Below are 19,670 nucleotides of genomic sequence, written 5' to 3'. Positions count from 1 at the left end.
GAACAGAAAGCATATTCAAAGTTAATAATAAAGTTCTCGTTTCAAACGATCATAAAACAGATAAATTGGTTTCCAATTGGCTAGGACCAGCAAAGATATTAGAAGTTCGCACACCAAATTATTTAATCCAACATCCTGATACAAATCGAACAACTACAGTGCATGGTAATAGAAATATTTTTGCATTAACTTTTAGGATGCACAGAAGTATAAGCATGCTTTACCTAACCACGGTGGCAAGCATGACGACACACAGACTTGGCAATGGCAACGTTTACATGGAATTCATAAATCCCACTTATCTATATCACTCCACTTGGATCTTATTGTTCTCCATTGACACTCGAATCGCACGACAACAACTGACACAAATAAATGACACGTTGCTGACAACACGAAATTTGCAACAGACAATGTGGCGGAACGAGCGATGAACAACAACTAAACGCGTTGATACACCTGGAAGATAACCGTACGCCGCCGAAGAAGAGGAGCCTTCAATTTCATCGAATCCATCGGTGAATTCATATTCGGAACACTGGATGAGGACGATCTGGATCTCATCGATCAAAACACGATGAACGATAAATTATTCGCAAATTAGAACACTAAAGCCACCAAAATTCATAACCAATCAACAATACTAAGAGCATTAATGAGGGATAATCTTCAGATCGAATTAACTAAAATTTACTATCGTAGCGCCGACAATTTAAATGATCTGGAAACAAGTTCGACTATTGGACGAAACATCGATACACTTAAGGCTGTGATCGCACTTGAACACAAGAGAATAATCCATCCTGATGTGATAACACAGGATAATTGAAACTCGATTAACGGAGCAAGGGTATAAAATTAATTGGTTTCACAAATACAAATTGGGCTAAAGATAAAAACGACAGGAAGTCAAACAGTGGATACATTTTTCAATTTGCCAGAGCTTCGATATCCTGGTGTTGTAAAAAGCAATCACGTATCTCACTCTTATCTACGGAAACAAAATGTGTGGCTCTTGCCGAAGCCGCTCAAGAAGATATATGGTTACAATATCTACTGAAAGATTTTAACCAGGACACAATCATCTATGAAGATAATCGGAGCTATTTAAATCTCACAGCCAATAAAAAGTTTAACAACAGGACAAAACATATCGACACAAAATTCCATTATATTAATACTAAACCTACCACGACCGCTTTTAAAGTTTCGATTAGAATTTTCTATATATTATACAACGTAATTGCATCGCCTTCAAACTTCACAATAGTTTCTAAAATATACTTACGATACATTTTTTAATATTTACTCCTTCTTTTATTATTTGATTTTTGAGAAAAAATTGTACTCCGTCTTACCTAATACGACCAATCATTTGGAGAGCAGACGATTTATATCTTTCTGTAATAATATTCTCTCAAAAACTCAAGTTCGAAACTATAAAGTCGTTACATATGAAAAACGTTTGAATCAACTTATCCGGTACTCGAATTATCAGTTTTTCGTAAACATTTGCCTGCGCAGGCTACTACTCACACTCATAATTTTCCGTATCTGTTGCCCACGTTACCATCATGTTTCGTAAACATTGTTAAGTGTCGAGCTCCATACGACCAAACTAAGAACGCACGTCTACTCTCGATATCTTCTCGCGGATTCATATCAATAAATTCTTGCAACCGGAACAGAAAGCACCGAAACGTGAAAATTACAAAGAGCATATTTAGCAGTCTATTATTATTTTGTATTTTTATTCTATTATTATTTTACTTTTATTTTATATATTGTATTACCGTTATGTCATTTTCAAAAAAATAAACAGAACCAACAATTCTTTGTTGTTAGTTCATTTATTTATTTTTTTTCCTCTTTAATTTACATTTTCATATTTTAGCTTTTATTTTGTGGTAATGCGTGGGAACGTGATGAAACGCGTATGGTCTTAAGAAAATGTATTTCAGATAGACAAGCGAGTGAAGTGTTTCCGAGACGTGAAAGAAGAGCGTTTTAACTGAACGACGGGGTGTCCAAACTGAGATGCGAAAGACGAGTAATTGAGATGTCGCCAAACTGAGAAATTTTGGGTGAACATGACCAGACGCATAGAGTGAGAAAGTTTAAGAATTAGAATGAAAAATAATGAACGTGTATGAGAATATAGGGTGCAAGAGAAGCGCGACTGAAACATTATTGGGTGGAAACTAGTCGAAGCGAGTCGAGTCGAATAAAGAGAGAGTTTGTGCAACCAACGTCGAATGAAGTACATCGTAGACAGTGTAATTATAATTTGTCTGTGCGTTGTTGTTATTTTATTTTATGCGTATATCATAAAACTCTTTTCACCTTTTATATTATTCATAATTAGTTTTCTTGTAATTTTATCCTTTCAATATTCATCTCCAAAATGTCAAGACATTCAAAGAATATCGATACATTATTAGCAGAAATAAATGATATTGACGAAGAGTGTTCAGAAGATGATTAGGAGATTTCTGATATTGAAAATGACAATGTGGAAAATAATTTAGACTTATTTGACACAGACTCGAATATCGATAAGAACGAAGAGAGACACAAAAGAGATGTAGATCTTTAGTTAGTTACGAAAGTGAGAATGAGAAAGAAGTAATCGAAACTGCTATATATGGAACTGTTTAGCAAAAAATAAAAGAAGGGTCTAATCCTGGAAGAGCACCGATTTATAATATTTTTAGAGAAACATCAGACTCAACAGGGTATAGTAAACGAAATATTATGAAAGGTAAAGTTATTATTGGACATAATATATTATAGAAACAGAGGTATTTCGAGTATTAGGATCTAAATGGGATTTATCTGCTGCAAAATTACATGCATTTATTGCACCCCTGTATGCACAAGGCGCATATATGGTAATAAATATAGACATATTACTTCTATGGAACAAAAAGTGGGGACCGACATTTTTCGCAAACACTATGAGAAGAAATGACTTTACGGAAATTATAAGATTTATTCAATTTGACAACAGAAACGCTTACAAACCGATAAATTCGCTTTGATTTCTAAAGTTCGGTGCAAATTTGTTGAGAACAGTCAAAACTATTATAAACAAGGACCATATATTATTATTGATAAACAAAAAAACGTTCAATGCAAACAGCAAATGCATAATAAAGGGCTTTTCATATTTGAGAAAAAATGAGAGAATAAAACCTTCACTTCAATTTGCGAAGTTTATCACTATGACATTAATAGAACCGTATGTATAATATGAAAGAAATGTAAACATAGACAATTTTTTTACAAGCCTATCGATAACAAAGAAACGATTAGGAAAAAAAACTATGGTTGTTGGAACAATTCACGCAAATAGAAGGAAGCTACCAAAATTAGCGAAACAGGTAAACAATATGACACGTTTTTCAAAAAAATTATATCGTTCAAGTAATTGCACTTGAACAATTTATAAATCTAAGCCCAGCAAAAAAGTACTAATTTTAATTCGATTTTAATTCGATGCACAACCACGTATAAATCGAAGAAAATGATGTCCGTGTACCCGAGACCATTAAACTATATAATAGCATCAAATTCGGCGTAGATGTGACCGACCAAATGGCGGAGATGGCCTTTACAGGTATTTTTCAATAGTTTAGATTTAGCCGGGTTAAAGGCATGGATTTTATATAAAGAAACCACGAGAGAAGAAATTTCAAGGCAAGATGTTTTATTTCAGTTGGGAGAAGAACTTGCTACCGAGTACCAAGAGCAACAACTAGAAAAAGATGAAACATCAGTCCCAAATATAAGTACAGGTTCACGTGAACGAAAAACTATTTGTAAAAACAAGGACATTAAAGATCAGAGAAAAATATTAGGGGGACCGGAAAGTAATGTCGTTTCCTTACATTAAATTCAAACACATAAATTTTTAACGAGTTTTTATTTTTAATCAATGATATAATCACCCTCATTATCAACAACCTTTTGCCGTCTAGTGTGCAAATTTTCAATGCCGGATCGATAAAAATCAATTGGTTTTTGAGCAAAATATACAGAGATGGCATTTTGAATATCATCCAAATTTGCAAATCTTTTGCCACTTAGAAAGTGTTGAAGCGATCGGAATAAATGGAAATCCGATGGTGCAACATTCGGACGAGTATGGTGGGTGAGGCAGTACCTCCCACCCCAATTCATTAATTTTTGCCAAGGTTCGTCTTGCGCAGTGCGGTCTTGCATTATCGTGTTGCAGAATAACGCCTTTTCTGTTGACAATCGCTGGCCACTTTTCAATTAAAGATTTATTTACACGATCTAATTGTTCACAGTAAAGGTCTGCATTCACAGTCTGTCCAGGTTTCAGCACTTCAAAATGAACAACGCCGCGAATACTCCACCAAACACACAAAAGGGCCATTTTGGGGTGTAAACCTGGCTTAGCAGTACTTTGTGGCGATTCATTTGGAGAGAGCCACTGCCTTTTGCGTTTTGGATTATCATAAAGAACCCACTTTTCATCTCCGGTGATCAAGCGATCAAAAAACGCTTCTGTATTGTGCCGTTGTAGCAATAAGTTGCATGTGGTGGATCGGTTAGCCTTGTTCTCTTCGGACAGATTATGCGGGACCCAAACACCTGCTCTGCTTACTTTCCCAATCTGCTGCAAATGTTCTTGGATGGTCGACCAAGGTCGGTTAAGACTGTTTGACAATTCCTCGATTGTCTGACACGGATTTGCTTCCACTTCCGCACTTAACACGTCATTGTCTAACGTTGTTGGTCTTCCTGATCGATACGAGTCGGAAAGATCAAAATTACCGGATTTGAACTTGGAAAACCACCTTTGGCATTTACGAACGTCTAATGCATTTGGATAAACATCGCAAATGTTTTTGGTAGCAACTGTTGCGTTACTACCCTTGCGAAACTCAAAAAGCATGCAATGCCGGATATGTACCTCTTCTGGTATTTGGCTGGCCATTTCACCCAAAATTGTAAAGAAAAATTTTAAATTTAATTATTTACAACTAAACAAGTCACTATAACCTCAGAATGTCTTTGCTACGACTTTAATGTACACAATGAGCTGACAAATGACAATCAAATAGTGACATGCGCAGAAACGACATTACTTTCCGGTCCACCTAATATATTATCAATACTGTCCTACAAAAGAAATGCCTGCTGATATGCTAACTAAACACCTTGGAAAAGTAAAATTAAAATATTTGGTTAAAGTGTGGTTCGTTTCAGAAAAATTAAATAAACAAGATATATATCGTTGAGAAAGGATACTGGAAACAACGATACAATTGCCCTCGCTCGTATTCGTACACTGTACGAGCGTTTAGTATAAATAAAAAAAAATCGTATTTCTTATTAGTACTTCTCATCTATTCTTGTCAAACATTCATTATTACATTAGAGAAAAAAATAACAAGCCAAAAATCTGGAAGTATACACAAACTCCTGGCATAAGAGCAGCACTTCAAGACCAATTAGGTGGAAGTAAAAAAGAGTTAGACTTTTTTAATATAATATTCGACAATGTGTTTTGGGATAATATTGTTCAGGAAACGAATTGGTACGCAGAAAAAATAAAAAGCTATACACATACAAGAAGGATAATTGATGAAACTTTGATGCCAGTAAACCGCAATGAAATTAAAATATACTTTGCATTATGCATCATAATGGCTCAAGTAAAGAAACCAAAAATCCAGATGAACTGGTCTAAAAGAGCCATTATAGAAACACCCATATTCCGAAAATGTATGCCACTAAGAAGATTTTTACGATGCGACTGACATCAGGGACAAATTACGTAAAGTGACACCTGTGATAAACTATTTTAATGAAAAATTTAAAGACGTATATGTAATGGAAGAAAATATCGCGATCGATGGAATCACTGATGAAATTTAAGGGAGTATGTCCTGTAAACAATTCAATCCTTCAAAAAGGACGAGGTTTGGGATCAAATTTTATAAAGTCTGCGAGTCAACATCGGGTTACTGCAATAATTTTAAAATATATTCAGGAAACGATAAAACAAATCTTGATTACAGTGCATCTGAAACTGTTGTGATGGGGTTATTGCAATCGATACTAGATAAAGGACACACCTTATATACAGATAACTGGTATTCTTCGCCGAAATTGTTTTTAACTTTGGTTAGAAATGGAACAAACGTTCTTGGGACAGTACGTTGCAATAGAAAAAATATGCCGGGAGATTTTGTTAAAGCAAAATTAAAAAAAGGAAACTGTACAATAAGAAGTTGCAATGGCATACTAGCGTTGAAGTGGAAGTATAAACGAGACGTCCATATTCTTTCAACAAAGCACGAAAGTGCAGAAATGATTGCACAAAACGAAAGTCATCTAAGCCCTATTTTCAAGCCAAAATGTATTATAGATTATAATATGGAAATGATTGGTATTGATCGCCAGGATCAGGTATTATCGAGTTTCCCTATTATGAGAAAATTCGTGAAGGGATACCGAAAAATCTTTTTTTACATGTGCGATATGGCACTTTTCAATTCATATATTCTATACAACAAAAACAGTATGGCAAAGAAACAGAATTACACTGAGTATAGACTTCGAATAGCTGAAGCATTATTACAAACCGTGCCATTACAAAATTATAACAGACAGGAATCATTATCGAACGGGGATATACCAATGAGGCTACAGGTGCAACATTGGAATCACTTTCCGAAACATATAGATCCCACGCCATTGAAAAAAAATTCAACAAGAGTTTGCAAAGTATGTACGAAACATAAGAAAAGGTGCGAAGCTACGTGGGAATGTAAGAACTGTCGCGTTGCGTTACATGTACCTCATTGTTTCGAAAGATACCATACAGTTGAAGACTACTAATTTTCATTAAATTAACTAAGTGTTTATTTACAAATTGTTATCGATTAATTATCTACTTTGAAATAATAAATTATTTTTGTCAACTGATCAAATGATTACGATTGCACCCTAAGCGTCTTAAAATTACGATTTGAACCTAAACATTGTTTATTATTTCACAACTCCTTTCGTTGCACTAAAATATATATGTCTCTTGTTTATTATAGCTCGCACAATTGGCAGATATCGTGTAGGCCAAGGGGTTAAGATAATGGAGACCCCTACACTGTGCCTGGATATAAGACTGATCGAAAATTTATGGGCAGAATTAAAAGCCAGGGTGCAAAAATGTAACATAAGAAACGTAAACCAATTTAAAGAAAAGTTACTAATCGAATGGTATAGTATTACTAACGACATAACAGAAAAATTAGTTTGGGGCGCTTGAATTTAAATGTGTGGAGATAAAGCAAAAGAAAAGGAAGGGAAGGTGTTTTGTCCCGGGCCTGCTAGTGGGCTCGTCGGTAAAGCATCCTTGCAGGCCCTGCCTTATATGCCGGGACATTAAGAGATCGGTAAGGAACCGTATATATACCGATCGGAGCAGGTACGGGAACTCGCGGGAAACGATCGGTGATCAGTTTCCCTCTGGTGGCAAGCGTGGCAAGCGTGGCAAGCGTGGCAAGCGTGGCAAGCGTGGCAAGCGTGGCAAGCGTGGCAAGCGTGGCAAGCGTGGCAAGCGTGGCAAGCGTGGGTAGCACCGCCACATTATAACTAATGTTATAATTAGTTAACTTAACAGTCCATGTCTAATCGACCGATAGAAGTAGTAAGACATAATGGTCATCAAACAAACTATTAATTCATTGAATTTGTTAATACAAACATACTTAATTTTGCATGTACAAATGTGACCGAGAGACTGACAGATCTTTATGACTAGTTACATTGTTTCCGTTTTTTTTTTTTTTTTTTAACAAAGGAAGAATAAAACTATTTCGTAGGTAAAGGTAGCGCATAGTACTATTGAATATTTGATAGACATAAATAAAAATGATTAATAAGAAATACGATTTTTTTCATTTATATTACATGCCGTTATAATGTACGAATACGAGTGGGTGTAACTGTACGTACATAGTCATTTCTGTCGTAAGGCGTACCCGGTGTGTGGAACTTGAACGATCACGATGCCTAGGAAACATTTTAAAGCTGCCACGGATCAAATCGCGATCCCTTTGTTTCAGTTTTGTCGCAGACATCGCACGAAACGCATCTATATATCCTCTAACGTTTTTTATACATTGTTTCTCACTGTTTAATACACTATTATTAAATTCACTATTTATTAAATACGTGTATACTCTTATTCAACGTTTCCCAACACAAACTCTAGCAATGTTGAAAGAAATATTACAGATAAATTATTGGATAAGTGTGTTAACTTAATTACTGTCCATAGCCGCCTTTTTCACTTTGATAAATGACATTGCATTCCAGAATATTATACAAATGATACCGTTAATTTCAACATCTGTAGTTCAAGTATTTCTTCATCTGAAGTTCAAGGTGCTATTTCAATGAAAACAATATTATTCAGAGAACAATTGAGTAAAAAATTAAGGGGCAAATTATTGTCATTAAAAATTGATGCAGTCCCACTTGTATGGATCGATTATTTTTGGGAGTCAATGTTCAATATATAGATGAAACAAAAGCGATTTTAAATACTTTAGCAATAAAAGAGATATTTAATCGACACACTACAATAAGTATGAAGGAACTATTAAAGAATATACTCGTCGCTTACGAAATATCTCTAAAACAAATTTACTTGGTAACTATTGGAAGATACTAAATTAGATCGATACGTTGTGCTACCCTAACACTGCAGTTAACTACGACTGATACTTTAAAAGATGAAAAAATTGCTGCAATAATAACGAGGGCTAGAGAAGTTTGTAAAAAACTACATCGTCTAGTAATTGATTACCCCGGGTCACTTCTTACTCGGCTCCGCCATATCACCCACCACTGTGTCTGAGCTGATTCTGATCGATGTTACGGAAAATCACCTTTCCCACTACCAGTTTGTCCGCCAGATCTCCGAAAGGTTTTGGAACTCCGAGAAATTTTCCGATTACGTCAACACCCTACAATTTAGCAAATGACGGACGCTCCAAGCATCGATCAGTGTCGACCAACTTGTCCTCTTTCGAAACGCACGTTTCCTTTCGTGTAAGTGGAAGATGGATCGTACAGTACCGCACCGGGTCCGATGAATACACACACCCGCGTCGCGACGATCGAATATTCGCTGCTCCCCTTGGCGCAGTAAACTTAGGGTATTCGGTTATGCGACAAAGTATTAATTCTAGGCGCCTTCGCACCTTTCGCTGTTCGGCAATGTTTAGTTATGTCACCTTCGAGTATTTCACTGTTCAACAACGTGTTACTTGCACGTGCCTCCGCGTATTTCGCTATTAGGCAATGCCTTGGTGGCGCGATTATCTTCAGGTATTGAACCTCTTAGGACTCGTCTAAGTTACCTTCAAGTATCCAGCCGTTTAAGCGTCGTATGTGTTCCCCTCCGAGTGGTCTCGGAGCTTTCCAAGCATAATTGTAACCGCCCAGCAGATGCGGTGACGAGTCAGTGATAGGTGACGGTCGATGGCCCCGATGACCAGTCAATCCGCGCTCGCGCGACCTTTCAAAGCTACCTAAGATGAATAAGCTCTGAATAAGCGGCGACATTTTCGTTATTTGCGCCAAAGCAGGTGTCTTCTTCGGCCCCCTCCCCCCGATGACAACGAGAGACAACGTGAACTCGTCAGTAGTGGAGCAATATACAAGAGTTCGATCTGCCCATCGACAAAGCCTAGCAGGATTCACCTAAGTCGCCCAGATATGGGTTGATCGAGTCAGAACCGTATTTACTATATCAATCGGAGATAGTCCGAGGACCTGCAATTGAATAAGAAAATTCTATTTGCTCGAAACCCCCGCTCTCCCAGTGATGAATTACTATTAAAACAGTGTTTCAAGACGAGCGGTATATTTAGGACTCGATAGTGAATCTATCTTTCGTGTAAAGGGCGCGTGTCGACGACTCGTGAACTGTTTCTTCTACGACCAACCCTTCCTAAGAGGGTTTTTCTGTAGCGATATACATAGTTTTTCTGCTTCTTCTGTTCCGGAAGTTTCGAAAGCGTAGCATTCCACGAGCCGGAATATTTCAGATAATCGCTAATCTAATGCGATCCAGTTTCAAAGTGTATTGCGATCCCCGTACAACACACTTCTATGCATCTACAGTCGCACACGCCACACATTTGATTCTTCCGAACCGTCGACAGTTGGGCTACGTGACCGGAAGATCGCGTAATCCCGAAAACGTGGTCCAATCAATTTGTCCCTCTGCCATGGAAAGAGCCAGAATACATCCTGGCAATAGACTGTCTGATTCTCACGTCCCAAATCAATCGAAGAAAATCAATTGAAGCTACAGAGTTGAATAGAGAAACCACTGCGAACCCGAGCATAGAACACCAATCACGCAAAATCGCCCACGGAGTAACCAAAGCGCCGAGTTAGTCTTTTCGTTGCGGTGAGAAATTAATTTTTGTAATCCATCCGACGAATGGCCCTCTCTCGCATTCTCATGCACGTTTGTTACACGCTATGCGCGATTCTATGTTGGCGTGATTAAATTGCGTTTCTTTCAAGTCCAGTCGAGTTAACTATGCGCTATTTGTCTATTCAATAAACTATTGTACAATACAGTTCACTAACTAACGTCTCGGTAGTTGAGAGGCCTCAACTGCCCATCTCACTGCAAAACCTATAACCTCCTGCTCGCGCCACTCGTCGCGAATCAGGTCGGTGCAGAACCGGCTTAAAATTCGTCTCGATCAAACGACCGATCGACGAAACAGCAGTGGAAACGTTTCCAACTATCAACCTAAAGGACATGGGTATATAAAATCGTAATTATTTTTTTTATATGATTTCTCAATGAAATCAATGATTTATAATTGTATATGTATCAATATATTAATTTGCCGTAAAAATATTACGTGTACATTGAATAAATCAACTTCATATGCTATATGAAAATAGGCACATATATACAATACATTATGTGTAATATTCATCAAATTTTACTAAAAATATATTGAAAATTTTTCTGAATTAGGATGTAGTAGCTGAGTAACTTTCTGAGTGACACTTGTCGTAAAAACAAGAAGAGCATTTATAGTAAATTAATTTGTAATACACATATAATTATAAATCATTTCATTAAGTAATCAAATAAAAACAATTTTTAACGGTGTACGTGTGCGTGTGTGTGTACGGAAAGGAAAAAATTCGAAAAAAACCGTTAGATTTTGGGATCGACAGAAAACGTTACCATTGTACTAATTTCTTATGTATTTGTTATACATAAAAAGTATATACGTAAAATATCCTATACGCGAAAAATATGAAAACTTTAAACATAATTTTCTTGAAAAATATTAAATAGCGTTTACTATGTTATTCTTCATTATATTCACTATGTATAAAATTTAGACCAAATCAGTGACACCTTACTTAAATTAGACTTAAATTCCTTGTTAAATTAGACACCGATAGACATTGATTTGTCTTTGCTTCAAGAGCAAGTCAATGACTGCGCACTAACCATAACCATGCACGAAGGAAAAAGATGGGTTTTGGTTAATGCAAAGCTAATGATAAGTTTTCTTTGATGCACAGGCAAATTAATACCATAAAATCTATGGTTAATCGTGCCAAGGCTAGAGTTTAAACGTGCAAGTAGAGAGAAATGATGGTAACCACTGTTTCATTTGCATCTAAAAAACGCACCTTTGAATAAAAGTGTTCATGGAAGTTATTCGAACTTCGAATAAACATTTGAGTAGATATATGGAAAAAGTTATTAGAAGCTCAAGGTCTTTGAGTAAAAAAGTAAGTTTCAGTAGAATCACTTATTTCTTTTTGTTTAACTTATCTACTACAAAAACAAAGAATTGTCCACAATGTAAAATTAATTTATTATCTTTATCAGAATTGATAAAATTATTTACGCCATTAAAACAAAACGATACTTTTTATTCTTTTTTAAAGCTAAATTAATTTGTTATTTTATATTAATATTCATGACTTTTTACATTTCTCTTAACACTTTATAAACCAGTTTTGCAATAGCACGAGATTTAGCACATGGATAATTTGTTCCGCACTAGTAAAAATTCGAGCACATTAATAAATTGTCGCCAAAGCCTTCTTAATTTATAGAATATCATAAAATGCAGCATTATATATCCATATACAAATTGGTACGACGACATTGTAATTGCAATGTTGCTTAAAGATTAAATTACAATATTGTGGGGCCGAACCTTCAAGTATGTGCTAATTCCCGCATTATTGTGGGAATCGGCCCGTAAGGTGTTAATATCCTATGTATTAAAAATATATTATTAAAATAAATATAATTATAAAACTATTAGCTATTAAAGTAAATTTATTTTAAATGATTACCTCTAATGCCTTCACGATTGCTTCTGCATCTGTTTGAACATTTGAAATATTTTTCACTTTCCTTTCTCCTGTATTGCTAACATCACCATCTTTCATGTTGGAGTCATGATTAATATGCACACTTAATGGTGCTGCAATTTCATCTGTAATCACTCCAGGATGAACTCTAATTTCTTGACCATCGTTAAGTTGATTAACAAATTGAGTCTGTGATAAAAGTTGTCGGGCATCTTGAATTGAAAGGGGAATTGGGTTTCCTTCTTCATCTGTTATCTTTAAAAATAAAAATGATTTCTTTTCTTTTTATTCTTGTTTAAATGTTTAATATTTTATTCATCTTTACCTGTAGTTGGAGATCGGACTCTGAAAGTTCAACATTTATTCGTTCGTTTGAATTATTATTTCCGTTACTATGAGACGAGTTGGAAAGTATCCCATCATTTTCAACATTTAACTGTGATAATGACTGGTTCGTGCTCGATTTTTCTTCCTTCTTTCTCATCATTCCAGCATCAACTAAATTAAAGATGAAACGAATAATACAGGCATATAAAGTGATCAATGTAAGCTATATAAAATTTAATTTTAAATACAGTTGCTCCCACTTCTATTCGTAGACTACATCGGCACATAACGTAAATGAAAAGAAATCGTATTTCTTATTAAACATTTTTATTTATTTCTATTAAATATTCAATATTAAAATACGTTACTTTTACCTACGAAACAGTTTTATTCTTCTTTTATAGTGGTATATAATTTATTAATCGTTTTTGATCCTAAATAGTTATAAATTAATGTCAGTTTCAAAAAGTGCCGATATGTATAGTTTCTCTTCATTATTTTTGTATTTTTACGAAAAATTTTTTATCTACCAGAAAAGCTCTACCCAGAATCGGATTCTGTAGCCATTTCTGAAGAAACTGCCCGGTCATGTCAAAATGACTCACATTTCGAGCAGACTGAGAAAATATACATCACCAACACATGTACAGCGTTTTGCTGCCATGTGGTCCATTGCTCACTTATCTCGATTCTGCAGGATCGAAGCTGTGCGTAACCAATGAAATTCCATTACAAATTGTTGTATAGTTAAAAATAATATTATGAGCAAAAAATAAGAGAAACGAAAAAAAATAAATGAAAAAAATTGTGTTAATTGAAATTGATTAAGAAGTACATCATAGTTTAGCAATTGGTATCCACAGAAATATATGAGAAAAAAAGACAAAATATTAAAGTATTAAAAAAAGAAAGTCAAACATTATTACTGTAAATGTTGTACATGCATTGTCAACAAATATTTTCTCTGCCTGCTCAAAATGTAAATTCTTCTGACACTTCTGCTGAGTAGTTTCTTCTTCAGAAATGTCTACAGTATCCAATCATGGATAAAACTTTCCTGCTAAATAAAGAACTTTTTGTAAAAATACAAAAACGATGCAAGCAAACTACAAATATTAGCACTTTTTTAAACTTTGATGTTAATTTGTAACTATTTAGAACCAAAAACGATTAATAAATTATATACAGTCACTCCCACTCGTTTTCGTACACTATACCAGAATCTACTGTAAATGATAAATATATTTCTTAATGCTCATTTTTACTTATGTCTATTAAATATTCAATAGTACTATGCGCTACCTTTACCTATGAAACAGTTTTATTCTTCCTCTGTTAAAAAAAAAAAAAAAAAACGGAAACAATGTAACTAGTCAGAAAGATCTGTCAGTCTCTTAGTCACATTTGTACATGCAAAATTAAGTATGTTTGTATTAACAAATTCAATGAATTAATAGATTGTTTGATGACCATTATGTCTTACTACTTCTATTGATTGATTAGGCATTGATTTAACTAATTTTCCTATTATGTCGTTAGTAATATTATACCATTCAATTAATAACTTTTCTTTAAATTGGTTTACATCTCTTATGTCACATTTTTGCACCCAGGCTTTTAATTCTGCCCATCAATTTTCGATCGGTCTTATATCCATGCACTGTATAGAGATATCCATTACCTTAAGACATTTATACAAAAGCCATTCTCGAGTAATATATACCTTGTGCTTTGGATCATTATCTTGATAAAACTTAAAATTGTTATGAATACTCAAACGATCCGCAGAATCGTGTAAATTCTCTTTTATTATATTTATATATTTATATGTGTTCGTAACACCATCGATAAGCACAAAATTACCCATCCCAGCTGCAGAAAAACTCCCCCATATTTAATGTGGCTATCCCCGTATTTCACAGTGGACTGAAGGTTTGAACTTTCAAACCTTGTATTTGGCTTACGCCACACAATTTGTCAACTACCTAACTGAAAGACATTAAACTTACTCACATCTGTGAAAATTGTCTTTTTCAATTTTTCAACGTAACGTTTCTTGCGAGCTACTCCTCCATTATACCCATATCTTCTTATAACACGTCTAACTGTTTCATTACCAACTTTCTTTCCTGTTTCATTTTCAAGTTTGGATGCAATTTTCGGAGCACTAATTTTGAGTGGTTTTTTTTACTTCTCTTAAAACTCTTCGTTCATCACGAATACTTAACAGCCTTCTGTTGAGGTTTCAGACCTCGTTTTCTACTCTATTTTCCATCTTATACCGTTTTATTTTATACTGAACTGTAAATCGGCTTCTATTAATAATAGTACTAATTTTTTGTAAACTTTTTCCATTTTGATAATGACTAATAATTAATTTTCGCAGCTCAACCGTAGTTTATATTCTTTTTTGGTCCATTTTGCTTAACAATGTGAAAAACTGTTTACTTTTAAACAAAAGAATAGTTACCGATTGCCTTTTGTTCTTTGCAAATGTAAAGGGAATTCCCGATATAACACAAAAGATTCCTAGAATATATTTTACGACCCGTATATTAATTATACGAGTACAACTGAGAGGTAGTTTTTCTGACTAGATACATTTTTGTGTGTTTTCTGTAGTTTTAATAAATGAAGTATGAAACTAGTTTGCAAATAGAAATAACCTAATGTAATAATGAATGTTTGACAAGAATAAATGAGAAGTACTAATAAAAAATACGATTTTTTTTTGTTTATACTAGACGCTCGTACAGTGTACGAATACGAGCAGGAGTAACTGTACCACTATATTCGAAAAACTCTCCTTTATTTTTTTAAGTTCAATTAAAACTTTCTAATATTTTTACTTTTTATATACCTCATTTTTGTCGAAAATCCTGTTTAAGGAATATGGTTCTACAAGGATCACCCACTGGTTATTGAAAAGTAGTTTCAGTTTGTTGGGTAGTGTAATTAGTTTTCGCAGATCAACTGAGGCTTCTGTTCCTTTCCAGCCCATTTTGCTTAACAACGTAATAAACTATCTATTTTCAAACAAAGGAATAGTAATCAACTGTTTTTTGTTTTATGTACGGTGTTCGAGGAATTCTGATAGAGCAAACAAAATTCTTAGAATATGTACTGCCATCTACAATTCTACATATTAACTATATGAATACAACTGAGAAATTACCTTTGTGAGTAATTACATCGTTTCCGTTTTTCTATATTTTTAATAAAAAAAGAAAGAAACTGTTTCGTAGGTACTGTAGCGTATTATAATATTGAATATTTAATAGAAATAAATAAAAATGATTAATAAGAAATACTATTTTTTTTTTCATTTATACTATACGCCGGTATAGTGTACGAATACGAGTGATAGTGACTGTAAGTATATTACTAGAATAGTGCATAATATACTATATAATACAGTATAATAGTATAATAGATAATCTCATAATATGCATACTATTGTAGGCAACAGTCTTATAGGTAGAGACTGGCAACCTAGATAACAATGATTACAGGAATCACCCAGGAATGATTCAACAATACAATCTAACGATTCTTTTTTTCTTACACTATATACTATACAATAAAAAAAATATTCATTTTTACCGAAATGTAAAGTCCGAGACTGATTAGGATCATCTGGATCTTGATAAGAAACATAAATAATTTGTTGAATACCATCTCCAGGTGTTTCGTCTGTCGTAATAACTTGAGCCATTTGATCAGTCAACAAATGTTCCTCAGACTCCTGAGAACTTGGTAAAATTTGCCAAACTTCCCCAACTGGAGAGCCTTCTACTTCACCTATTGCAGAGATTTTTGTTTCCCGATGTACCTTAAAACAACTCGATAATAATTCCACATCATTTAACAAAGATAATATATGAACAAATTATAAGATCTTACTTTCTTATGCTTCGTTAAATTTGAACAATCTGCAAATGCTTTTCCACAAACATCGCAAGAATAAGGCTTCTCTCCTAGCAGACAAAAAAATTGAATTAAAAAGATTACATTTGAGGAATTTGATTATATTTGAGAAAACTTAACTAGATGATAAGATATTGAAAATGAAAATACCAGTGTGAAGTCGAAGATGTTTTTTTAAAGCCCATTGTTCTGTAAAACCGCGATTACAATGAGCGCACTGAAAAGGACGCTCTCCTTTATGTCTGCGTACATGACATTTCCAAGTGTCTTTGTGTAAAAAACATTTTGCACAAAATTCACATTTCCAAGGGCGTTCACCAGTATGTCGTTTAACGTGAAGTTTGAATTGTGAGGAAGTAGTAAATTTTCTTCCACAATAATCACAACAGTATGGTTTTTCACCTGTGTGTATGCGCATATGCTCTTGCAGATTTCCATTTTGTGAAAAACTTTTATGACATACTTCACATGTATATGGTTTGTGACCTGTGTGCCACCTAAATGTAAAATTAGTCATTTATTTATTTGCTAATACAATTTCTTTAATTCAATTTTTATGCTTTTATAATAACCTGTAATGTAGTGTAAGACTAGTTTTGTGTGCAAACTGTTGTCCACATATTTCACAAAAATATTTTTTTTCACCCGTATGTGTAGATTGATGGTTAATTAAATTTGCTTTTGTTTTGAAACTGGCATTACAAGATTTACAAATATAAGGTCGATCATCTGAGTGTACAAGTTGATGACGTTGCAACAATTGTTTATGTTTGAAACTTTTTCCACACTTATTGCAAACAAATCGTCGACCATCGTTATGTTCTGCCTCCTTGTGATATACTACAGAACTAGGATGATTCAATACTTTTCCACAAATATCACAAGGATATTCTTTTTCTAATTTACTTCTCTACAAAGTAGTAAAAAGATTTAGATTATTGTCCTTTCTATAGAGAGTGTTTTAATCGTTTTTTAATTTATTTAACAATTTTTTGTTACTTACATCATGTATTGGCATATGAGTTTTCAAGGCTGTTTGTTGTGAAAAACTCTTATTGCAAATAGTACAAATAAATAATTTTTCACGTTCGTGAACCATTTTTAGATGTAAGTTGTAAGCTTGTTCTGTTTTAAATAATTTATCACACTGTTCGCACGAAAGAGTTTTCTGAGAATTGCCAGAAATGTTTGAAAATTTATTTAAACATCGCCTTTCTGATAAAGAAGGTTCCAAAATATCAGCAATATTGTGATCCTCTTCAGATAAAGGTTGTTTTGATTCTGAGCTTGGATTTTGGATATCATGTTCAAAACTCTCATTGATATCACCTCCAGTATGATGAGTTGCTTTCTGATGTACTCCCAAATTTTCCTTACTTGTAAATAATTTTTTGCATTCTAAACACTCATATTTTATTCCTTTATGGAAACTCCTGGTTATTACAAATAGTTTACTTATTTTTATTACAATTATTCAAAGTAAAAGATCAAAATGTTTACCTACTTGTGTACAATATATCTACTACGCTGTAGAAAACCTCTGCCACATAATTGACATGTGAATTTATTTCTCCTACGACGCAGTTTTGGCCGGCCTCGCCCTCTACCACGATTTACTATTACTAACTCCCCTAAGTCTTTTCCCTCCTCAGATTCCAAGTGACCAATTATTTCTGAAATGTATAAATGATTAAATAAATACTTTAAGCCTAATACAATGATTTAATGCTTATTACCTTCTTGACTATCAGGAACAGACATATTCAATTGTTCTTCAGAATCTTCAAAATTATCAAGTTGCTCGTCATCTTCTTCATCAATTACTCCTTCTTCCTTATATATTCTTTCTAATTCCTTGCCTTGAACTGCTTCCATGTATCTAAGCCATTCCATACTCTATTATAAAATTATGATAATTATAGCAAGTTTTTCTGTACTTAGAAAATACCTTTTGGGAACCTTACGCTTCCTGCGACGTCTACCGTCTCCATCTATGTCATCTGTTTCTTCTTCTTCTTGGCTTATTCCTTCTATTACTTCTCCTTTTGCTAATTCCTAAAATATGATATTTAAAATATTACATATCAAATAAAAACATCAAGATTACTAACCATAGATATGTTTTCTATATGTGTTTTTGGTGGTCGCCCTCTTTTTCGTTTTGGTTTATTTAATCCTTCCATTTGTAAACTCATTTCATGTTCCGCAGCATACATAGAACCATCTGGCATTACTGTCAAAAGATAAAATGATTAATTGTCTTTTTATATTTATTTAATTAAAATATTATTTACGAATCAATACTTTTTATTATAATTTGTTGTTCCAATTGATCTTCCTCATTATACTGTGAAATGTTATCTACTTCAGACATTTCTGTTACTACTTCTGTGTTTTCCTTCCCAGCACGAAGCCGCTCTCGTTCAGCTTTACGCTTTTGTTCTAACTGATGTTTCCACATCTCACGAATTTTCCTCTGACCATCCACCAATAATTCAAAGAATTGGATTGTTGCCTCCAGTTGAATATTACAACCAGGGCAGATAGTACGAGGTAGTTTACCATCATCTTGAATCTTAAATTAAAACAAATAGTATATTAAAAACTTTGTTTTTAAACATGTTTAGTAAACATTCTTTCACAATACCATAACCTCAAAGAGGAAAATGAATAATTTCTATACTTTCTGCTTTTTACTATTTTTATATAACAAAAGATAATAGTGGAAATCCAAAATTTTGCATACCTTTGACCACAGTTTATTTCGGGTAAGAAACTGATGTAGAAAAATACAAAGATGTCAATAGAAATATCGTAATTAATATATAACACCTTAAACACATTCGACTAAAATTCTAATTATTGTGTATAATAGTATATTAACATCTAGCTTCTTTATAAGAACACGAGAAAATATCTTACTAATATAACAAGATTTCATATAACAAAGTCAATAACTATGTAAAAAGTGTTAGTAGAAAACATTGGACATTTGA

The 19,670-nt window shown here is 33.8% G+C and overlaps 1 protein-coding gene across 3 annotated transcripts in view; it reads right to left on the bottom strand.

The window, feature by feature from the left end:
• The window catches only part of LOC143151563 (uncharacterized), a 107,995-nt gene that overhangs the window by 87,899 nt on the left and 426 nt on the right, over window positions 1-19,670 (bottom strand). Inside the window, exons 1-13 of one of the 3 annotated variants that reach the window (XM_076320853.1) lie at window positions 19,421-19,669; window positions 18,979-19,249; window positions 18,786-18,907; window positions 18,623-18,729; window positions 18,411-18,553; window positions 18,179-18,347; window positions 17,678-18,107; window positions 17,247-17,584; window positions 16,825-17,171; window positions 16,651-16,724; window positions 16,351-16,579; window positions 12,746-12,918; window positions 12,403-12,696 (exon numbers count right to left, since the gene is read on the bottom strand). In XM_076320853.1, coding sequence (XP_076176968.1) covers window positions 12,403-12,696; window positions 12,746-12,918; window positions 16,351-16,579; window positions 16,651-16,724; window positions 16,825-17,171; window positions 17,247-17,584; window positions 17,678-18,107; window positions 18,179-18,347; window positions 18,411-18,553; window positions 18,623-18,729; window positions 18,786-18,907; window positions 18,979-19,135 — 2,583 coding nt within the window. In that variant the 5' untranslated portion in view covers window positions 19,136-19,249; window positions 19,421-19,669. Of the gene's footprint in view, window positions 1-12,402; window positions 12,697-12,745; window positions 12,919-16,350; window positions 16,580-16,650; window positions 16,725-16,824; window positions 17,172-17,246; window positions 17,585-17,677; window positions 18,108-18,178; window positions 18,348-18,410; window positions 18,554-18,622; window positions 18,730-18,785; window positions 18,908-18,978; window positions 19,250-19,420; window position 19,670 lie in introns of those variants that run through there. The other 2 variants (XM_076320850.1, XM_076320852.1) reach the window with 2 other exon arrangements.

The sequence above is a fragment of the Ptiloglossa arizonensis genome, chromosome 9 (assembly GCF_051014685.1).
Source record: "Ptiloglossa arizonensis isolate GNS036 chromosome 9, iyPtiAriz1_principal, whole genome shotgun sequence".
NCBI lineage: Eukaryota > Metazoa > Arthropoda > Insecta > Hymenoptera > Colletidae > Ptiloglossa > Ptiloglossa arizonensis.
This window is presented reverse-complemented; position numbering and strand designations above follow the sequence as displayed.